General features: G+C 39.9%; 1 protein-coding gene across 3 annotated transcripts in view; it reads left to right on the top strand.

The window, feature by feature from the left end:
* rubcnl (rubicon like autophagy enhancer) overlaps positions 1-2,516 on the top strand; it is a 96,040-nt gene extending 93,524 nt beyond the window's left edge. For all 3 annotated transcript variants that reach the window (XM_051927320.1, XM_028799687.2, XM_051927321.1), the window contains exons 14-16: positions 52-205; positions 752-842; positions 2,127-2,516. In XM_051927320.1, the coding sequence (XP_051783280.1) occupies positions 52-205; positions 752-842; positions 2,127-2,236 (355 nt within the window). In that variant the 3' untranslated portion in view covers positions 2,237-2,516. The remainder of the gene's footprint in view (positions 1-51; positions 206-751; positions 843-2,126) is intronic.
* The last annotated feature ends 17,157 nt before the right edge of the window (positions 2,517-19,673 follow it).

Genomic DNA, 19,673 nt, shown 5'->3' with positions numbered 1-19,673 from the left:
ATGCATTAGCTATTCTGTGTTGAAATATCTTTTTTGTAATCAATTTTACAGGGTCTTGCTGGAGTTTGAACAGCTTCCTAATCACTTGACAGAGGAGTTACATGTTTTTTCCCTAGATGACTTGGTTAAAGTTAAGCGAGGACTTTTGATCACCCAGGCTAAGACCATCTTGAAAATTGCATCTTCTCACGTGGATACCTGTGAGGTACTTGAAAATATTCTAAAAACAGAGTGTCAGTAAATATTGTGTCTGAAGTGGTTTTGTAATGTGAAAAACAAAGAAGAGATACATTTTCAGAACAGGAAGTACTTAAGCAGCTATTTCTTGATATGGTGGCCACGTACTCTCTTGGAAGTCATGAGCTGTGGCTTTTGACTATCTATTAGCTTCACATAGTTCAAACACATGGCACCAATCCTATTATTGGCTCTTGAAAAGAGACTGGCTTTACCACTTTTCTTCATGGCAGTATGCACAATGATCACTTCAACTTTCTTATATGTCTTCTGCCTTAGCACTGACTCACCAACACACAGTGACATAAATACATACACACGTGATATGAGACACACCCGGTGACAATGGTGTTAATTGGGGGTGGGTCCGTAAAGAGTTATTCTCTTACCACACAAATTGTTTTACCACTATTGGCCTGAGATGGGTTTTGCATATAATAATGTTTTGATGAATAAAGAATATATCAAGAAAGAACAATTTTTTACTTCAGCCATTTTTCTTTCTTTTTTGCAGCTGTGCCAAGCAAAGGGGTTTATTTGTGAGTTCTGCAAGAGTAAAGATGTAATCTTTCCATTTCAGATAGACATCTGTAAGCGATGTGATGGTAAGAGTTAAAGAAAAAAAAAGCTGTAAAAATGCATTATGGACCATTTGGCTATTCATAAACGCAGACAAACATGTTTTTGTTAATTGTGGATTTTGATTTCTATTTTGTATTTTTCAGCCTAACATAACATTGTGAAACCTGCTTAATACTTTTCTAAATTATGGTAGGCCAGTACCTTATCCCAGCATGTAGCAGCTTTGAACAGGGAGCCAGTATATACTGTACACACACACACACACCCATACTTACACTCAGGCAGGGCAAATGTGGAATCACCAGTAACCTAACCTAAGGAAATCTGGAGTTTGGTGCCATGACTTGTACAAGATAATTAGTGAAGAGAATGTCAGGCCATGGTTTTTCAAGTGAAATCATTAGTGGGTCATGCATTTAGATGATCCAAAAATACCTTTGCATGGTTGAAGGAAAAACATATTTAGAGATTTGATATAGCCCGGATAAAGCCAACACATAAACCTTGTTGAATCTGAAATGAACAGTTTAGACTAGGTAAATCAGAAATGATAAAAAGTTGAAGCAGTTACACAATGAGAGGGGGATCAAGATTCATCCATGGTTACACATGAACACATTTTCTACTATAAGAATGCAGGTTTCTTGTTAATAACACTACCAAAATGTTTTCTTGACTGCATTTGTTACCTGTCTAAAACCTAATTTAATATTGAAAGTTCTACAATTAACTTGGGAAGTTATAAATTCCAATTTGCTAGAAAATCCATCTTCACTGTATATGTATAAACCTGTTTAGACATTTGATGTCTAAATACCTTTCAACAATGCCTTCTGCTTAATCCTAAACCTGTGCTATGCAACTCTTGACAAATGCCCATTTACCTTTGTGACTTCTTGTCTCAGAGTCTCTCCAAAGGTCTCTTTGTTGATCAGTATCAGCAATCCTTGTGTTTAATTATGTTAAAAGTAAACCTGCTCTACCTGCTGTACTAATACTGACATTACTAGCTTTTTACTCTCACCATTTTTACTGTCAACTAGCAATTAGGAATTTGACTTTCTTGATAAGACATTTTGTAGTCTCTACATAGTGTGTCAGTGTTTCCATTTCTTTTATTCTCTATATGAATTTGCACTGTGCAATACATGTGTGCATTTGCTTTGTAAATCACCTTTTGACTGTGTACTCTGTGAATTGTGCTAGACTGACAGCTTCATAATAAGTATCTCAAGATGATGGAAGAGACATAGAAGTTTTCATTCAGATTGTTCCTCTCATTCCCCTGTTTCCCTTTTTTTTTACAGCATGTAGAGCATGTTTTCACAAGGACTGCTTTCAATCCGAACATTGTCCCAGGTGTCTGCGGATTCAGGCTCGCAAAATACTTGCTAATATCTCTGAGACTACACAATGAATATATTGAAAATATATTACAATTGTTTATAATATTTATTTAGAAAGTGATATATTTATTATTGATGTCAGATAGTTTTTTTATATTTTCTGGAAAGTTGTACTGTAAATATTGTACTTCTTAAATTCTAACACTAAACTGTTTGTGAAAGTAATTTATATATTTTTAGTGACAGACCCACCTAATGAAGGTATAAATGTTTTATGTAAATACTTCAACAGCTACGCTCAACCACGTGTACTTGTGCAAGGCACAAAATTAAAAGAGTGTGCCATCTGAATTTTTATAATGATATTGTTCATGGTCAAGCAATCTATTCTTATCAGATTTGATGTGTTTATTTCAAATGCTGCTGTAGTTATGACTTTTCTATTATGAACATTTAAGCAAAAATGCATTTGGGAAATTCCACCTTTCAAAAGGCAAATAAAAATACATTTATTTTTATGGACACTTATTAGTAATAGTTCTGTTAGTCCACATTTATGATGATTTGTTCTTTTTTAATTTGTGAGTTTATACTTTATGTGCAAAACTGATTGGTCTTTGTTCTTGGCCATGGAGCTATTTGTGTGTATTTGTTCATATACAGTATATATGGTATGTTAGATAAACCAAGAGTCAAGACTGTTGCTGCCATTGTGGAGGATCTAATTCCTGCTGGTGAAGCAGTTTCTTAGATGCAGTTCTGCTTTCCTGGAGGAAGTGTATTGAAGTGCTGTCTTTCTCCAACCTTTTGTGCCAGCAGCCATTTCACCTGCACTTCTAAACAGGTCATACACCAGAAGCTAAGCATGTTTGGGCCCCAGCTAGTATTTGGATGGGAGACCACCTAGGAAAAGCTTGGGTTGCTGTTAGAACAGTTGTTGGAGAGGCCATCAGGGGGCACTTACCCTGTGGCTTGTGTGTGGATTCCAGTGCCCCAGTGTAGTGACAGGGACACTGTGCTATAAAAATGGTGCTGTCTTTCGGATGAGACGTAAAGTTGAGGTACTGACTCTCTGTGGTCATAAAAGATCCCTGTGTATCTTTTGTGAAGAGTAGGGGTTTCCCAATATCCATCATGGCCAGGTCATTCTGGCCCCTAATCATTCCCTGTCTCTAACTGGCTAACTGTCTCATCTCTTAACTACCTAATAGCAAATGTGTGGTGAGGGTACTACTGCAAAATGACCGCTGTCGCATCATGTATGGTGCAGTTTGATGATGTTGGTTGAAGTGGCTCCCCACTCTCTTAAGTACAGCTCTATAAATAGTGAGAAAATCACTATACAAATGCAATGTCTTCTTCTTCTCTATGCATCTGGAAAGGTGTGTAATCATAAAGGTCATCCCTATTGTCACTTCTAGGAACTCCTCGAGTGCTTTAATATTAATTTATTATGTGTCTTGTATGTGGACTTACAGTGCTTTCTTGCAATGAGAAGGAATGGGGGTTCATGTCACTGAAGTACTCATCATCTTTTTTTAGTGGCCTCCCTAGTACTTTGGCGGCAATGAACTGTGACTATATTTTACTTCAGTTCAGTGCTTGTGGGGAGCCGGAGCCCCTATATATTTAATATGTGACACAAGTCCATCAGACAGCAGGCTTACACACCCTGCCTCTCTCATTCATACAGGGCACATTTAAAATGTACAATCAACACACATCTGTTTGGAATGTGGTAAGAAAGCTACTGAAATAAACAGACAAGAACATAGGCAGACAACATAATACAGTGCTAAATGTAGTCACAAAGCTAATTAACTTATTGCTTTTGTTATCTACCTGGCTCTTAAAAACTCTACACTGAGTCTTAGCGTCCAAAACTAGGCCTCAATATTTCCCTGAGGCCTAGAACCCAAAATAAGCTTAGTCCCAAACTCAAGAAGCTGGCTTTTAACCAGTACAAATAATAAAAAGGCCTAAAAAAATTCAACATTTTCAACAAATTGGTGAAGGCTTGTGGATTTTGAAAACCCCTGGCCCATAATGAAAAAGCCCAATTCTTTAGCATTTCAAGAATATATTAACACAAATTCAAAAAAGCAAAAACAAGAAGAAACTGAAAAATTAATTCAAAAGGTAAACCTTGACAACAAAGTGTTATGATTTGAGCTTTTAAAATTTTTGTTGGTCTTGCCTAAAGCTAGAAAAATAATCATCTTGTTTTAACATCCAAGGATTCTAATTCAGCAAGCAGAATATTTGAACCTCCATGATTATTCGTTACCATCTTTCCCAATGCCATTTTGTTTTGACTATGAGCTTCAACATAGTCTGCATTGTTTGTGATACCATCAGTGAGCCAACATACAGTAAACATTATCCTAAAACTGCCTCCAGTATCTGAGATTTAACTGCTACTTACTTCTTTGTACTCTTCATTACTGGTTATTTGAAAGAAAGCTCTTGTTTTTTTTTGTTTACGATTTGGCTCTGATGTTTAGCTTTGACCTTTGGTTTAGACCTTTACTTTGCCTTTGACTTTGTTTTTTCTCCTGTTTCTCATTCTTTTTTTTTTTTTTTTTTGAACTGACTGCCCTTTTCTCATTTAGTGAACTAAGCCAATCCATATTCCAAAATTCTTAACCAGTAACAGAAGTATTCACTAACGTTCTAACAAGGAACTGATCTCACTTGCCCAAATCTAAAGATCAAAGGGTGGTCCCTCTGCTTCAGCATCAGGGGGCCCCACTCCCTGAAACTCGTATCTTGAGTGCATAAGGCACATTAAAAATAAAGAAATATTAATATAAAAATAATATGTTAAGGTATTCAGTAGCTTAAGGAATAATAAGTGACAAAGAAATAGGAAATATAAAACATTGTAATATTTATTACATAATAATAAAAAAAATGTTAAACAAGAAAAATACACCTGCTATGCCATAATAACTATGTTTTCAACTTAGCCTCTGGTCTCTGTGTGGGCCCCAATGCCCCAGTGCAGTGACAGGGACACTGTGCTGTACATATGGTGCCATCCTTTGGATAAGATGTGAAAACAAAGTCCTGACTCTATGTGCTCATTAAAAGATCCCTGGGCAACTTTCGAAATGAGTAGTGTGTAGCCCAATGCCCTGCCGATATTGCCCATCATGGCCTCATCCAGTCTCTAATTGGCTATCTCGCTAACCCCCTCACCATCTAATAGCTAATGTGTGGTGTGTGTACTGGTGCATTAATGGCTGCCATTGCATCATCCAGGCGGGTTCTACACATTGGTGGTGGTTGTAGTGGTCCCCCTCTGTCTATGTAAAGCACTTTGAGTAGGTAGAAAAGTGCTATATAAATGTAAGTTATTATCCATATTACTAACCGAGAATGCTAAACCGGATGATGGACGCAGGCACATCCGGCAATGGGCCGTAGCTGCAAAAAGACGTACTGCGCAGGCGCAAAAAGAGTCCGCGAGAGTCGGCTGAGGAGCCGAGAAAGGCGGACAAAAGAGGGCGAGAGAGGCGGATGAGGGGCCGCGAGAGGCGGACAAGACCACAGAAAAAAGGAGTGAGCACAGGAAAAATGGAGAAATGAGGCGCAAAGAGCACCGAAAAAAGGAAAAGGCACATAAAAAAGTATTCAAACGCAAGTAAAGCACGAAACACATTGCACACGAAACTAGACCCAAAAAAAAAAAAAAAAGAGGCTCGCGCACAACAGCAAGGCTCCCCCCCCCCCTACAGGCACCGGACGGGACACACACCAAGAGGGGGATTCAACAAGCCCATGGAACACAAAAAAAAGAACACAAAACCACCCCACAGACCCTACAAGCAAGGGACGGGACACACACAAAGAGGGGGATTCAACAAGAAACAGGAACACAAAAAGAAAGAAGACGCTCGCGCGACAACAATCCTCAACCCCCCCCCCCCCCCCCCACACACACACACATCCATAAGAAGTGACACCCAAAGCCACATATTCTAAAGTGAATGTCAACACCTTCACACTAGACAGCATAGGTGTCAGCATTGGTGGATCTCCTTACAATAAAGCACTATTAACCGTTCAACTGCAGAAAAGGAAACATATTAACGGTGACTGCGATCCTCCTTATTATCCATATTTCGCATGCTGAGAAAGAAACAAGTCATGAATACACGGTCACGGGTACAAAACGAAAAGGAAAGGATAACAGGAACAAACACACGAACACGAAAGAAACAACAAAATAGACGGCTATGCAGCATAGGTGGATCTCATTACAATAAGGCACTATTAACCGTTCAACCGCAGAAAAGGCTCCATATTAACAGTGAGTGCAATACTCCTTATTACTTATCCATATTTCTAAAAGAAAAAATGTCTCGACTCCAAAAACGCAAAGCTCAACTAAAGCTTCTAACTAACGATGTACCTAAAAGTAAAAACTTTATGAACTGCATTAGATCCTACAATAGTTCATTTGCTTTTGTATATACCGGAGTAAATATCAGGCCACCAAAAGGCAATGGACCATACTGCTTTCGCATATGTGCACAAATACTGCATCGCATTGGAACAGTGCACCCTGAAACAAATCAACAACGCAAATATGCAGAAATCTACATCCTAGATCCACATTACGCAAACTATCAATCAAAGTGCTGCATCACAACAGGCATGGATTCAAAATGAAACACCTCCCGTCTCAGACATACGTTAATGGCAGCGAAGGCTACAACGGGCTTCTCACACAGCACAGGCAAATCGATTACAGCTCCAAAACAACACGTCCCAAATACTACACATGCAACAACGCGCCTCTCAAACGGCACAAGCAAAACATAAACCAGGAAAATTCATTCGGATTAATGAATGTCATTTGCAATCATTGTCATTCAGTTCACTTCCCTGAAGAAACAACTGGCAATACAAGTTATACATTTACACGTTGTTGTCAAAAGGGTCAAATTAGACTGCCTCCTTTACATTCATATACTGAATATCTACAAAAGCTTCTAACTAACGATGTACCTGAAAGTGAAATCTTTAACAACTGCATTAGATCCTACAAATCGGTATCCACTATGAACATTAACGGTGGCACTGCACGTGACATCCGTCTTGAAAAAATGTTGTTTATTGATGAATGTACAATGGCATGAAGTCACTTACTCAACACCATTCATAAACTTCTACAAACGTTTATGAATAATAATATTCCATTTGGAGGAAAGGTACTTTTATGAGGAGGAGATTTTAGACAGTGATTAGCTATTCTTCCAGATGCCATGCACTCAGCTATTGTTCAGTGCACCTTAAAATACGCAGACAATTGGCATTGCTTTCAAAAGATACAGTTAGTAAAAAAGATGCGATGTCCAGAACCAGATCATAACAATTGCTTATTACAACTGAGAGATGGTACACTCACCAATACAGATGGACTTCAGCCACATATTATTACAATTCCTCAAGCCTTTATCTGCGACGACTTAGTTACAGAGACATTTGGAACAGCAATCTCATTAGACCAAATGCCCCTTTTAACACAACGCACTATATTATATCCAAAAAATATTAATGTGGAAAACATTAATACCCAAGTCATTCCATTACTTCCTGGAGAGACACAACTCTTTCTAAGCTCTGACAAACTTGACTCTGATCACAACAATAACCATCTTCATTTACCTTACAAGTTCTGAGCTGGAATTACCTTTTACACTTAAACGGCGTGCACAAAGAAATTTTCAAATAAACCTTTACACTGTGCCACACACTTTATTGTTTGCTTTCTATTTGCATCATCTACACCTTCACACTATTCTATATCTCATTCATACATCACGCTCTTTCTCATTCCCAACACCAGGGGTTGGCGAGCGAAGCGAGCAGGGGGGCGGAGCCCCCTAGTTATTATTATAACGTGATGTAAAAATTGCAATACATAAGACATTTTAAGGCTTTTTATGTACATGCTTTTTATATCATGTTACTAGAACATTTTGCCACAGTAACACAAAAGTGTCAAGCCTGCCTCAGAGGAGGTTCATGTAAGAAGGTACAACATTGAAGTCTTTTAGTAATTGTTAAAATTTATGGGCACTATATTGTAACACCTTGTAGCTTTCACTTGCTGTGACTCCTCTTTTTTTTTGGATTCTTTTTTTTTTGGATTCATGGAGTGCTAAAGCCAGCCACTCAAGACCAAGTCAGGGACGTTCTTAGTTTTTTTTTTAAACAAGAAAGTCCAATATTTAAAAAAAGAACACAGTAGTTGATTGGCAGTAAGTGCAAACAAGAGTCCTATCACACTTATGGTGACCTGTCCAGGGCTATTTATTTACTTGTGGTCTTGTCTGCTTAGAGTAGATAACACCTCAGCCCTGATGAGAAAAAAGAGAACACAGAAAATAGACTGATAAAGGGATTATTGATTACTGTGTTTATTTAGTGCATTTTATAGTAAATACCATCCAGTAGCTTCACCTGCACCACAATGAAGTGAGTTAAAAAGTTGTAAAACATGACTTGTTAAGAAAATGAACCAGAGGCCTACCATCTCTCCTGTCTATGTGCTTTATATGAACTCAAATTCAGTGATTTAGTTCCAGTAATTTAGGGTGTTTTCAGAATCTGCTGTTAGCTTAAGTAAGAACTGCTACTGACAGTTGCACCATTACAAAGCAGCCATATATTTTTTTGCTCACTAAAATATCATATATTTAATATTTAACATAACACCATGTCCTTCGGAGAATTGGTTGTTAATGGTGTGAAGCCCGAGGTGCATACATCCACCTCGACACAGACAGGCAGAGACACAAGTTTTGCCACACAGCACACATTTATTATACATGAGGAAGCGCTCTTTTTCTGCTCCCCACAGCACAGTACATAAAGCACCAAACAAGCAAAACACAGTCCTTTCACCACCACACAGGCTTTGTCCTTCTTCCTCCCGACTCTGCCCATTGAGTAGTGGTGACTGGCCCCTTTCATACGACACCCAGAGGGACTCCAGTTGCCCAACGACTATTTTCTGGCGGCACTTTCTGGTGTGGTGAAAGTGCTGCCAAACAAGGCCCAGTAAACGCCCAGGTGCCCCCTGTTGTTGGCCAAGGGCCCCAGCAGGGTTGAGCTTCCATGCTCCAAACCAATGACCCCGCTGCAATCCAAGGGGGCTACCCTCTATTGGTCCGGGGGAGACAGTATCCAGAATAAGCCCTCTCCCCAGGTCCTTCTGTGTCAAAGACGTCCCGGCAAAGTAGGGGGATTTTTTTAACAACTTTGTTACAAATTTTTAATTTCTCGCAAAGACATCTCATTATATGCCAATCCCAGGTCTTGTTAGAAACAACATCTCTCATTTGCCTTTTATCTTTCCTGGAGATATTAAACAAAAACGTGGAACTGCTGGTAATGAGGCTGGCAAACCACTGACCGTTTTCTGTATACCTGTTCTTTCCGCACCAGGGGTCTTATTTATAAAACTTTGCATCTAAGTACTTTCTTCTGTTTTTTTCGACTTCCATTCAGGTAATTCATCTTGGGCTTTGTCAACTTTTGCTCAATATTTTGATTGCATTTGCTCTGTAAACTGTTGTTGCTTTGCGCCTTGCACAAGCAGTGCCCTTAATGCAGAAACGCAGCTGCTAAAAAGGGGGCTTGTTTGTCCAAACTTTTCTTATCACAAGTTAGACTTTTGACATGAACACAATTGCTCAGGGAAAACCAATGATTTACTAAGAGAATTACATCCCCGTCAGTCATTTGTTGCTCATTAACCTTGGAAACTCTCGGTATTTGTTTTTACTTCATTTTTGTTCTTGCCTCCTTTTTGTTGAGAGAGCAAAAATCGAGTAACAATATTTTATACTGCAAAATACATCAGGAGCTGCATCAGACGACAATGCAAAGGGTTTGGTGGCTGGGAGGAAGTGGTCCGGCACACTTATAGACATGGGCATGCACTCAGAAGAGACTCTCAACACAAGCTTTTTGTGGTGGGAAAGTCGAGGAGCAGGACTGCAGCACAATATGTTGACATTTTTAAGTGTCACCTCAAACCTACTGTAGGTTGGAATGTTGGCCTGGCAAATAAAAATATAATTTGTGAAAGTCGAAATCTATAGACAAAACAGATGCTCAAAAATATGGCAAGCTACACAAAAATGAGGCTGAAGTATTCGCAAGCAGCAGATGAGAACCAGAATCCAGAAGGAACGCTAAACACTAGAATGCCAAAACTTGTGGGCACTTCAGAAGAGGCTTTTACAAAGGCCATCAAGTGCAACGCTCGAGTGCAGAGCTTTACATTTTCACTTCCTTTGCCTCTCACATCCTGTGGTTGAAGCTTGATCAATGATGAAAGGCAACAGACCCCAATTGGGGGGGGGGGGGGGGGGGGGGGGGGGGGGGGGGGGGGGGGGGGGGGGGGGGGGGGGGGGGGGGGTCGAGTTCCAAGCGCAGGCCTCCATGCAGAATCCTGACAGTAGCGCTCACAGTTTGTATTTGTGTGGCATAGCCTGTGGACTACGCCTGAGATTACACAACAAATAAGGATATATAACAACTTATGGATAAAGGATCAGTCAGAGGGTTAGTGAGCAAACAGGACTGTACAGTATATGATGAATCTACTGTAGTATCGATCACCTAGGCACTTGTACAGATTCTCTTCGGACAACCAGGTGGCACATACTGTAGCCCCACAGATTTTCACGTGTCAAAGAAGTGCCTCTAGTGGGAGCAATGGAAGCATACCTAGAGGATTCTTTTGGCCAGATGGTGTAATTATTGGTAGGAAGGAGACTGGCCACTTATGGGAGGTAATGAAAATGCTTGAGGGAAGTTTGGCTGAGGAGCAAGTGTGTGACATTCCTTCTCAAGTATCTCCATTTGTTTAAGAGGATAGACAGGGAGGTACAGATTTTTATTTGTGCTTCTTTTTTAAAGGCTTCCCTCACCTGTATGTTGCTTTTGAGTATGGAAGAAAATCAAATTTAACCGCAGAGCTTTTCCTTTATTTGTGTTTGATTGACAAAGAGTCCACAGACCAACTCTACAGTACAGTATGTCTTGATCAATTTGCTGTAGTAAAATAAGTCTGAAAATTTGCTTTGTAGTTAGCCATGTTGCTTACTCATATCTGAAGTTGAGTATATATAGGTGTAAAGTAAGTGCGATAGTTTCCTATTGATATTATTACCACTGGCTCTTTATATGAAACAGGGGCTGCCTTAGTTAATCTGACCTTAATTTGGCCTCCCATCTCACTATATCATTTATTTTTAGCCAACAAATTACTTTATAACTACCATGTGGCATTTTATTACTTCCTTTTCTCTGAACAATCATAAGCATTACAGCATGTGAAAGGTACTTAACTTTTCTTTTTAAATGACGGACACGGCCAGTTCTCAGGGACTTCTGCCAGAAGAGCAAAAAACCTTTTTATGCTTCATTAAACCAAAGATGGCTGCTTGGTTAATACTGTATATCTTCCAACTCACCACAGTGTGTGGCTATTTACACTGCTGGTATTTTTTGTGTTATGCTTTGTCATTTGTCATATCTCCCAAAAGGTACTTGAGTTTAGATAGTGGGGCTCAGTATTATCCCAAGAGGAGGATTTGGTACTGTACGACAGACAGCATGCTTCACAGATACTGCAAGGTAAGTTGGGCATAAGGAGACATATTGCAATAATCAAATGTCACCCCTGGTATTGTGTCAAATATGTCATGAAAGGTCCAGTCACTCACTTCTGTTTGCTTAAAACACTTTGGATAAAGGGGATGTTAGGCCAATGGAGTCTGTCGTGAATGAAATAACAGCTACTGTCTGAAACAACAGATTTGGTCTTTTGGCTCTAATAAAGCTCACTGACCAGTCATCTTACTTAGAGTTTTATTCATTTTTGTAAGGCATGTTTAAGAGGACCATTTTCTCTTGTTTTTTCCCCCCAAGCCTCTTTGCTACGAGATTGTTTTGTTATTGTCCTTTTTTATTAATGTACTATCTGAAATACCCAGCATTGCCTGAGTACAGTCAGGTCCATAAATATTTGGACAGTGACACAATTTTCATTTTGGCTCTGCACGCCACCACAGTGGATTTGAAACAAAGCAGTCAAGATGTAATTGAAGTTTAGACTTTCAACTTTAATTCAAGGGGTTTAATGAAAATATTGTATGAGCTGGTTAGAAAAGAGAGACATTTTTATACATGGTCTCCCAATTTTCAGAGGCTCAAAAGTTTTTGGACAAACTCACATAATCATATATATAAGGATCATTTTCAATACTGGGTTGAAAATCCTTTACAGTTGATGACTGCCTGAAGTGTGGACCCCATGGCCATTTCCAAGTGCTGTGATCCCCCCCCAGTGACACTTTGCCAGGCCTTTACTTCAGCTGTCTTCAGGTGCTGCTTGTTCGTTGGACTTTCTGCCTTCAGTTTTGTCCTAAACAATTGAAACACACGTCCAGTTGGGTTGACGTCAGTTAACTAACTTGCCCATTGAAGAATATTCCACTACTTTGCCTTGAAAAGCACTTGGTTTGCTCTCACAGTATGTTTTGGGTCATTGTCCATATGTATTGTGACGTTGTCCTATCAGTTTTGCAGCAATTGGCTGAATCTGAGCAGATAGTATTTCCTTATACACTTCAGAAATCATCCTGGTACTTCTGCCAGCAGTCATATCATTAATAAACACCAATGACTGACTTCCACTCGCAGCCATGCATGACCATGCCATTAAACTGCCTCTGCCATGTTTCATCGGATCACGAGCCATTTCTTCTCTTCTCCATACTCTTCTCTTTCCAACATTCTGGTAAATATTGATCTTAGTTTCCTTTGTTCAAAGAAAATTGTTTCATAACTGGACAGGCTTTTAAAAATGTTTTCTAGCAAAGTTGAATCTGTCCTTCCTATGCTTGAGATTTACCAGTAGTTTGCACCTTGTGGTAAACCTTCTGTCTTTACTTTCATTAAGTCTTCTCTTGATTACTTTTTATGAGATTTCCTTAAGTTTTATGAAAACAAATTGTATTTAATTTGGGGTTTATTGCTTGCAAAATTCAGTTCTGGTCTTTGTTTTCATCTATCAGGGTTTCCTAAATAATGCTACCATTATAATGCAACACATTTTGGTTTAGTTCCAGACACCCATCATTTTGAGATGGATCAGTTAGAATGTTAAATCTTCTCTCCGGGAATGCACGATGTGTTGCATCATTGGAGTGATGATATTAAAGTCACCACATGCATTTCCAGGGCATCTGAGATTATTTTAAAAACAGTGTTGCTGTGTGATTCTTATAACAAAAACCTTCTGCGGTTAATGAACTTGCTTTTGCTTTGCTGTTGGAATTAAGGTTGTTGAATTCTGATTGACGTTTTGAACTTGACGACAGATCAGTTAGAATTTGGATAACAATGCCGGCTTGAATTTCCGACAACATCTCATCTTCTGATACTTTTTGTTACCAAATTCTCAGTTTCTTTCTGAATCAGAACATTATCCTGGGTTATAATTTGTTGTGCATTTGGAAAGCTCCATTCAATATCTGCAGTGTAAAATCTGTCAGATATACTTCCAAGGCCCCTTGTGCCGTCTACCAGCGGTCCATTTCTTGAATTTACTCTTGTGTCATTATTCTCAGTATTATGTATGGCTTCATTGTTAAATGTAGTAGTAATAGTAATACTGTCAAAATAAAGTTCTTACTTGCATGTCACTAAAGGGCATCATTTTGCCACTCTGCATCACCATGAGAAATGAGAATGTTTTGAAATGCATAACCTTGTTTGACAGCAAAAGGACTTGTGATGCTTCATACTGTTTATGGTGTTGTGTTAAATAAAGAATAATAGTTTGGCTTATGGGCGGCGTTGTGGCGCAGGGGTAGTGCTGCTGCCTCGCAGTAAGGAGACCAGGGTCCTCCCTGCGTGGAGTGTGCATGTTCTCCTTGTGTCTGCATGGGTTTCCTCCCACAGTCCAAAGACATACAGGTTAGGTGAATTGGCGGTCCTAAATTGGTCCTAGAGTGTCATTGGGGTGTGTATGTTTGCGTTCGTCCGGTGATGGACTGGAGCCTCATCATGGTTTGTTACTGCCTTGCGCCCTATGCTGGGATAGGCTTCAGTACCCCCACCATTACCCTGTTGAGGACAAAGTAGGTTTGAAAACGACTGGCTTATTGATAATGTGATGGAAATGTTGGACACACAGAACAATTTCAGATCACCGGGCCAATAATACACCATGAAAAATAACCCTAATAAATACAATGCACAGTAGACAAAATATGACAAACTGGTAACAGAAACTAAGATTTACATATCTTATACAGTAAACACCGATCAGCCACAACATTAAAGCCATGTGCCTAATATGGTGTAGGTGCCCCTTGTGTCTCCAAAACAGCTCTGACCTGTCGAGGCCTCTGAAGGTGTGCTGTGGTATCTGACACCATGACATTAGCAGCAGTTCCTTTAAGTCCTGTGAGGTGGGGTCTCACTGGATCAGACGTGTTTTTTCAGCACATCCCACAACTGCTCCACTGGATTGAGGTCTGGGGAATTTGGAGGCAAGTTAACAACTTGAACTCTTGTTTTCATGTTCCTCAAATCATTCCTGAACAATTTTTGCAGTGTGGCAGGGTGCTTTGTCCTGCTGAAAGAGACCACAGCCTTCAGGGAACACTGTTGTCATGAATTGTGCGTGGTCTGCCACAATCTTTAAATAGGTAGTCCATGTCAAAGTAACATCCACATGATGCCAGAACCAAAGGTTTCCAAGCAGAACATTGCCCAGCTTATCACACTGCCTTTGCCACCTTGCTTCCTTCCATAGTTCATCCTGCTGCCATCTCCTTCCAAGATAAATGACACATACACACACAGCCATCCACATTATCTAAAAGAAAACGTGACTCCTCAGACCAGACCACCTTCTTCCGTTGCTCCAAGTTTCAGTTCTGATGCTCATGTACCCACTGTAGGCACTTTCAGTGGTGGACAGGGGTTAGCAAGGGCACTCTGACTGGTCTGTGGCTATGCAGTCTCATACCCAGCGAGTTGTGATGCACTGTGTGTTCTGACCCCTTTCTCTCTCGGCCAGCATTAAGATTTTCAGTAATTTGTGCTACAGTAGCTCTTCTCTGGGATCGGACCAGATGGGCTAGAGTGTTCACTCCCCGCATGCATCAATGAGCCTTGGTCACCCACGACCCTGTCTCTGGTTCACCAGTTGTTGTTCCTTAGACCACTTTGGGTGGGTTCTAACCACTGCATACTGGAAACACCCAACATGGCCTGGCGTTGTGAAGATATTCTGACCCTGTTGTCTGGTCATCACAATTTGTCCCTTGTCAAAGTTGCTCAGATCCTTACACTTGCCTATTTTTCTTTCTTCCATCTCATCACCTTCAAAAACTGACTAAACTTGCTGACTAATAAATTGAAACAAGATCTTCTTGTTCTTCTTTTGGCTGCTCCCATTAGGGGTCGCCACAGCGGATCATCTTCTTCCCATCATTACACCCATCACCTGCATGTCCTCTCTCACCACATCCATAAACCTTCACTTAGGCCTTCCTCTTTTCCTCTTCCCTGGCAGCTCTATCCTTAGCATCCTTTTCCCAATATACCCAGCGTCTCTTCTCTGCACATAACCAAACCAACCCAATCAGTGTTATTCACTTTACCTGTCAGTGATTATAATGATGTGGCTGACCCGTGTGTATGTGTTTAATAAACAAAATGCATTGATTTCTTTATTGCCCCAGTGACTGCTCCGTTTGATTTTTGCCTGGTGATCCATTACCTAAAGGGCTATACAATTATAATATATGTGTGTGTAGCTCTAGAACTTAAAGCAATGAAAGAATATTTTACAGAAAATTTAGGAGTTTATTTTTCCTTGCAGGTTCTCCAGTTGGCTCTAGAACTCTTTTTCATTTCACTTGTTTTTAATCCCATCTCTCTGTAGTTTGCACATTTTAGCTGTTTTATGTGTTTCTTCAAGATTAATGTTACGTTGAATGGCAGTTTTAAATTGAGTTGTGTGCTGTAAGTGAATGTGCCCTTCATTCAGTCATGATTTCTGTCATGAGCTCAGTGCTGCCCGGGTAGGCTCAAGATCCCCAAACATATATTTTTGACTAAGCTGATAAATAAACTGATACATTTCTGGCTAATTCTGCATTGATTACATCTTGCCTGAAGAAGGGGCCTGAGTTGCCTCGAAAGCTTGCATATTGTAATCTTTCTAGTTAGCCAATAAAAGGTGTCATTTTGCTTGACTTTTCTCTACATTCATAATGGCTAACACGGTACAACACCCTAGTACTGCATTGAGAAATGTAAATGTCATTCATCTGCAGGCTCCTGTGTCCTGAGCTGGTACTAAAAATATGAATGGCTCAAGCTTGTTTGTATGCAAACTATTTTGTGTGAATTTATGTGTGTATATAACTGAAAATATCTGAATGTTCTATACAAATAAATCAGTGGTACCTTAAATGGTGCTCATTTACTTACAGTAATGGTGCAATTGACTCATGGAGATATCAGCTTTCACTTCTCTTCTCAGCTTAGCACAGGCTGCATTTAGTGCTTAGTGGCATCTGTGGTTAGATTCTTACCGACTGGCATGAAGGTTCTTACGAATCCTCTAAAGCCTCTTGTGCTATTTCTGAATCAGACTTTGTACCTTATAACATCATTGCAGAGCAGTAAAGCAGTATTTTAGGGTTTGCATATATTATATATATATATATATATATATATATATATATATATATATATATATATATATATATATATATAGTATATACTGTATATATATATATACACATATATGCAACCTCACACACATATAAATACCGTATATACTGTACACACACACATACACACACATACATATATACACAAACACACACAGCTAGAGATCCACAAAGGGAGAAAATGAGTCATGTATCTTAAAATAGGGGTGGATTAGAGATGCTGGGTATATTGGAAAAAGGATGCTAAGGGTAGAGCTGCCAGGTAAGAGGAACAGAGGAAGGCCTAAGCGAAGGTTTATGGATGTGATGAGAGAGGACATGCAGGTGATGGGTGTAACAGAACAAGATGTAGAGGACAGAAAGATATGGAAGAAGATGATCTGCTGTGGCAACCCCTAACGGGAGCAGCCAGAAGAAGGAGAAGTAAGGTAGAGTTTGGAAGGTTTTGGTCATAAAGTCTTTTTTATTATTTAAGCCTGTATATGCTGGGTTCGAGTCCAAGTGTTTGTTATACAGGAACATCACAAAGCCATCATGGTCACTGATTTACACTGGAAACACATTTAACTAGGACATTGTGAAAGTAAAATTCAGGGTCAATACTAAGAGTGCCAGAGAGCTGGCTGAATCTTGGCTTTCTAATGAAAACACCATTAACAGACACTTAGACTTGAACCCAGCATATGCAGAAGAAGAACATCCAAAGAAGAACATCCAAATAACAAAAAAGACTTTATGACCAACACTTTTTGAACGCCATCTTACTAATCCACCCCCACCCCCCTTAAAACCTCCCTCTCCATACCCACCCTTCACCGGCTATGTACTGCCTTTGATTCCTGTATGTCTTAATTATTTTCCTCTGATGATGACACCTAGCAGGTTGTTGGACGTTTAGGAATAAAAAACTATTTTAAAATATGTGAGTCATTTTCTCCCTTTGTGGATCTCTAGCTACAAATATGCAAACCATATCACAGACCTTCACTTCCATATATATATAGTAGGAGAATGGGCATCCCAGATGAGATGGGGTGAATACATTACCCGGAAGGGAGGGCAGCACCACAATGGAAGCAAATTGGCCAAAGGATTGGAGAAATAATTTTGTGTCTGGCCAACAGGAAATATTGGATGGATCAGGAGAAGATGAGATTTGAGAGCAGCTCCATCCCCTTTACACAAGGTAGCAATGGGCCTAGTATGGCAACCCATTTGCGACACCTGCAGGGGTGCAAGGGAATTGAAGTCTGGAAGTGCAACCCTGATGGGGTTCCTGGGTCACATAGAAGGGTGTGGTTAGGGGAGGACCTCCTTACTTTCTTTTATGGCTTGGAAGTGCTTCCAGGTAAATATGGAATGGGACCGGAGTCTGCTGCCTCAGTTCCATTGAGTTGGAGGTGGAAGCGTAGCCAGGCAACACTCGATTGGAGAGAGGGGGAGAAAGAAGAAACAGTGTTTAATTGTTACGTGATGTATTTGTGTAATAAAACCCCTTTTATTTGAACCCAGGACTGTGTTTGGGAGTTTGTGCTTGGGGTTTGGGGCGCTGTATATGTATCACTCTTAATGCAGCATTTAGAGAGAAGTCAAGCAAAATGACACCTTTTATTGGCTAACTAAAAAGATTACAATACAGTCATATGAAAAAGTTTGGACACCCCTCTCAGCCTGCATAATAATTTACTCTACTTTCAACAAAAAAGGTAACAGTGGTATGTCTTTCATTTCCTAGGAACATCTGAGTACTGGGGTGTTTTCCGAACAAAGATTTTTAGTGAAGCAGTATTTAGTTGTATGAAATTAAATCAAATGTGAAAAACTGGCTGTGCAAAAATTTGGATACTCTTGTAATTTTGCTGATTTGAATGCGTGTAACTGCTCAATACTGATTACTTGCAACACCAAATTGGTTGGATTTACTCATTAAGCCTTGACCTTCATAGACAGGTGTGTCCAATCATGAGAAAAGGTATTTAAGGTAGTCAATTGCAAGTTGTGCTTCCTTTTGACTCTCCTCTGAAGAGTGACAGCATGGGATCCTGAGAGTGGTGGCTCTGAAGCTAAAGATCTGCGCTGGTACCCCAAAGGTTGCCGGTTCGAATCCCTGTCACTGCCAAAAGAGATGTTACTCTGCCTGGCCCTTGAGCAAGGCCCTTAACCTTCAATTGCTCCAGGGCGCTGTACAATGGCTGACTCTGCACTCTGACCCCAAAGGGTATGCGAAAAAAAACAAGCAATTTCCTTTGGGATTAATAAAGTATAATAAAAAAAAAAAAACGATCTGAAAACAAAGATTGTTCAGTATCATGGTTTAGGGGAAGGCTACAAAAAGCTATCTCAGAGGTTTAAACTGTCAGTTTCAACTGTAAGGAATGTAATCAAGAAATGGAAGGCCACAGGCACAGTTGCTGTTAAACCCAGCAGGTCTGGCAGGCCAAGAAAAATAAAGGAGTGGCATATGCGCAGGATTGTAAGAGTGGTTACAGACAACCCACAGATCACCTCCAAAGACCTTCAAGAACATCTTGCTGCAGATGGTGTATCTGTACATTGTTCTACAATTCAGCACAATTTGAACAAAGAACATCTGTATGGTAGGGTGATGAGAAAGAAGCCCTTCCTGCACTCATGCCACAAACAGAGTCGCTTGTTGTATGTAAATGCTCATTTAGACAAGCCAGATTCATTTTGGAACAAAGTGCTTTGGACTGATGAGACA

Source organism: Erpetoichthys calabaricus, chromosome 4 (genome assembly GCF_900747795.2).
Source record: "Erpetoichthys calabaricus chromosome 4, fErpCal1.3, whole genome shotgun sequence".
Lineage (NCBI taxonomy): Eukaryota > Metazoa > Chordata > Cladistia > Polypteriformes > Polypteridae > Erpetoichthys > Erpetoichthys calabaricus.
Note: the sequence above shows the minus strand (reverse complement) of the source record. Positions and strands in the feature narration are given on the sequence as shown.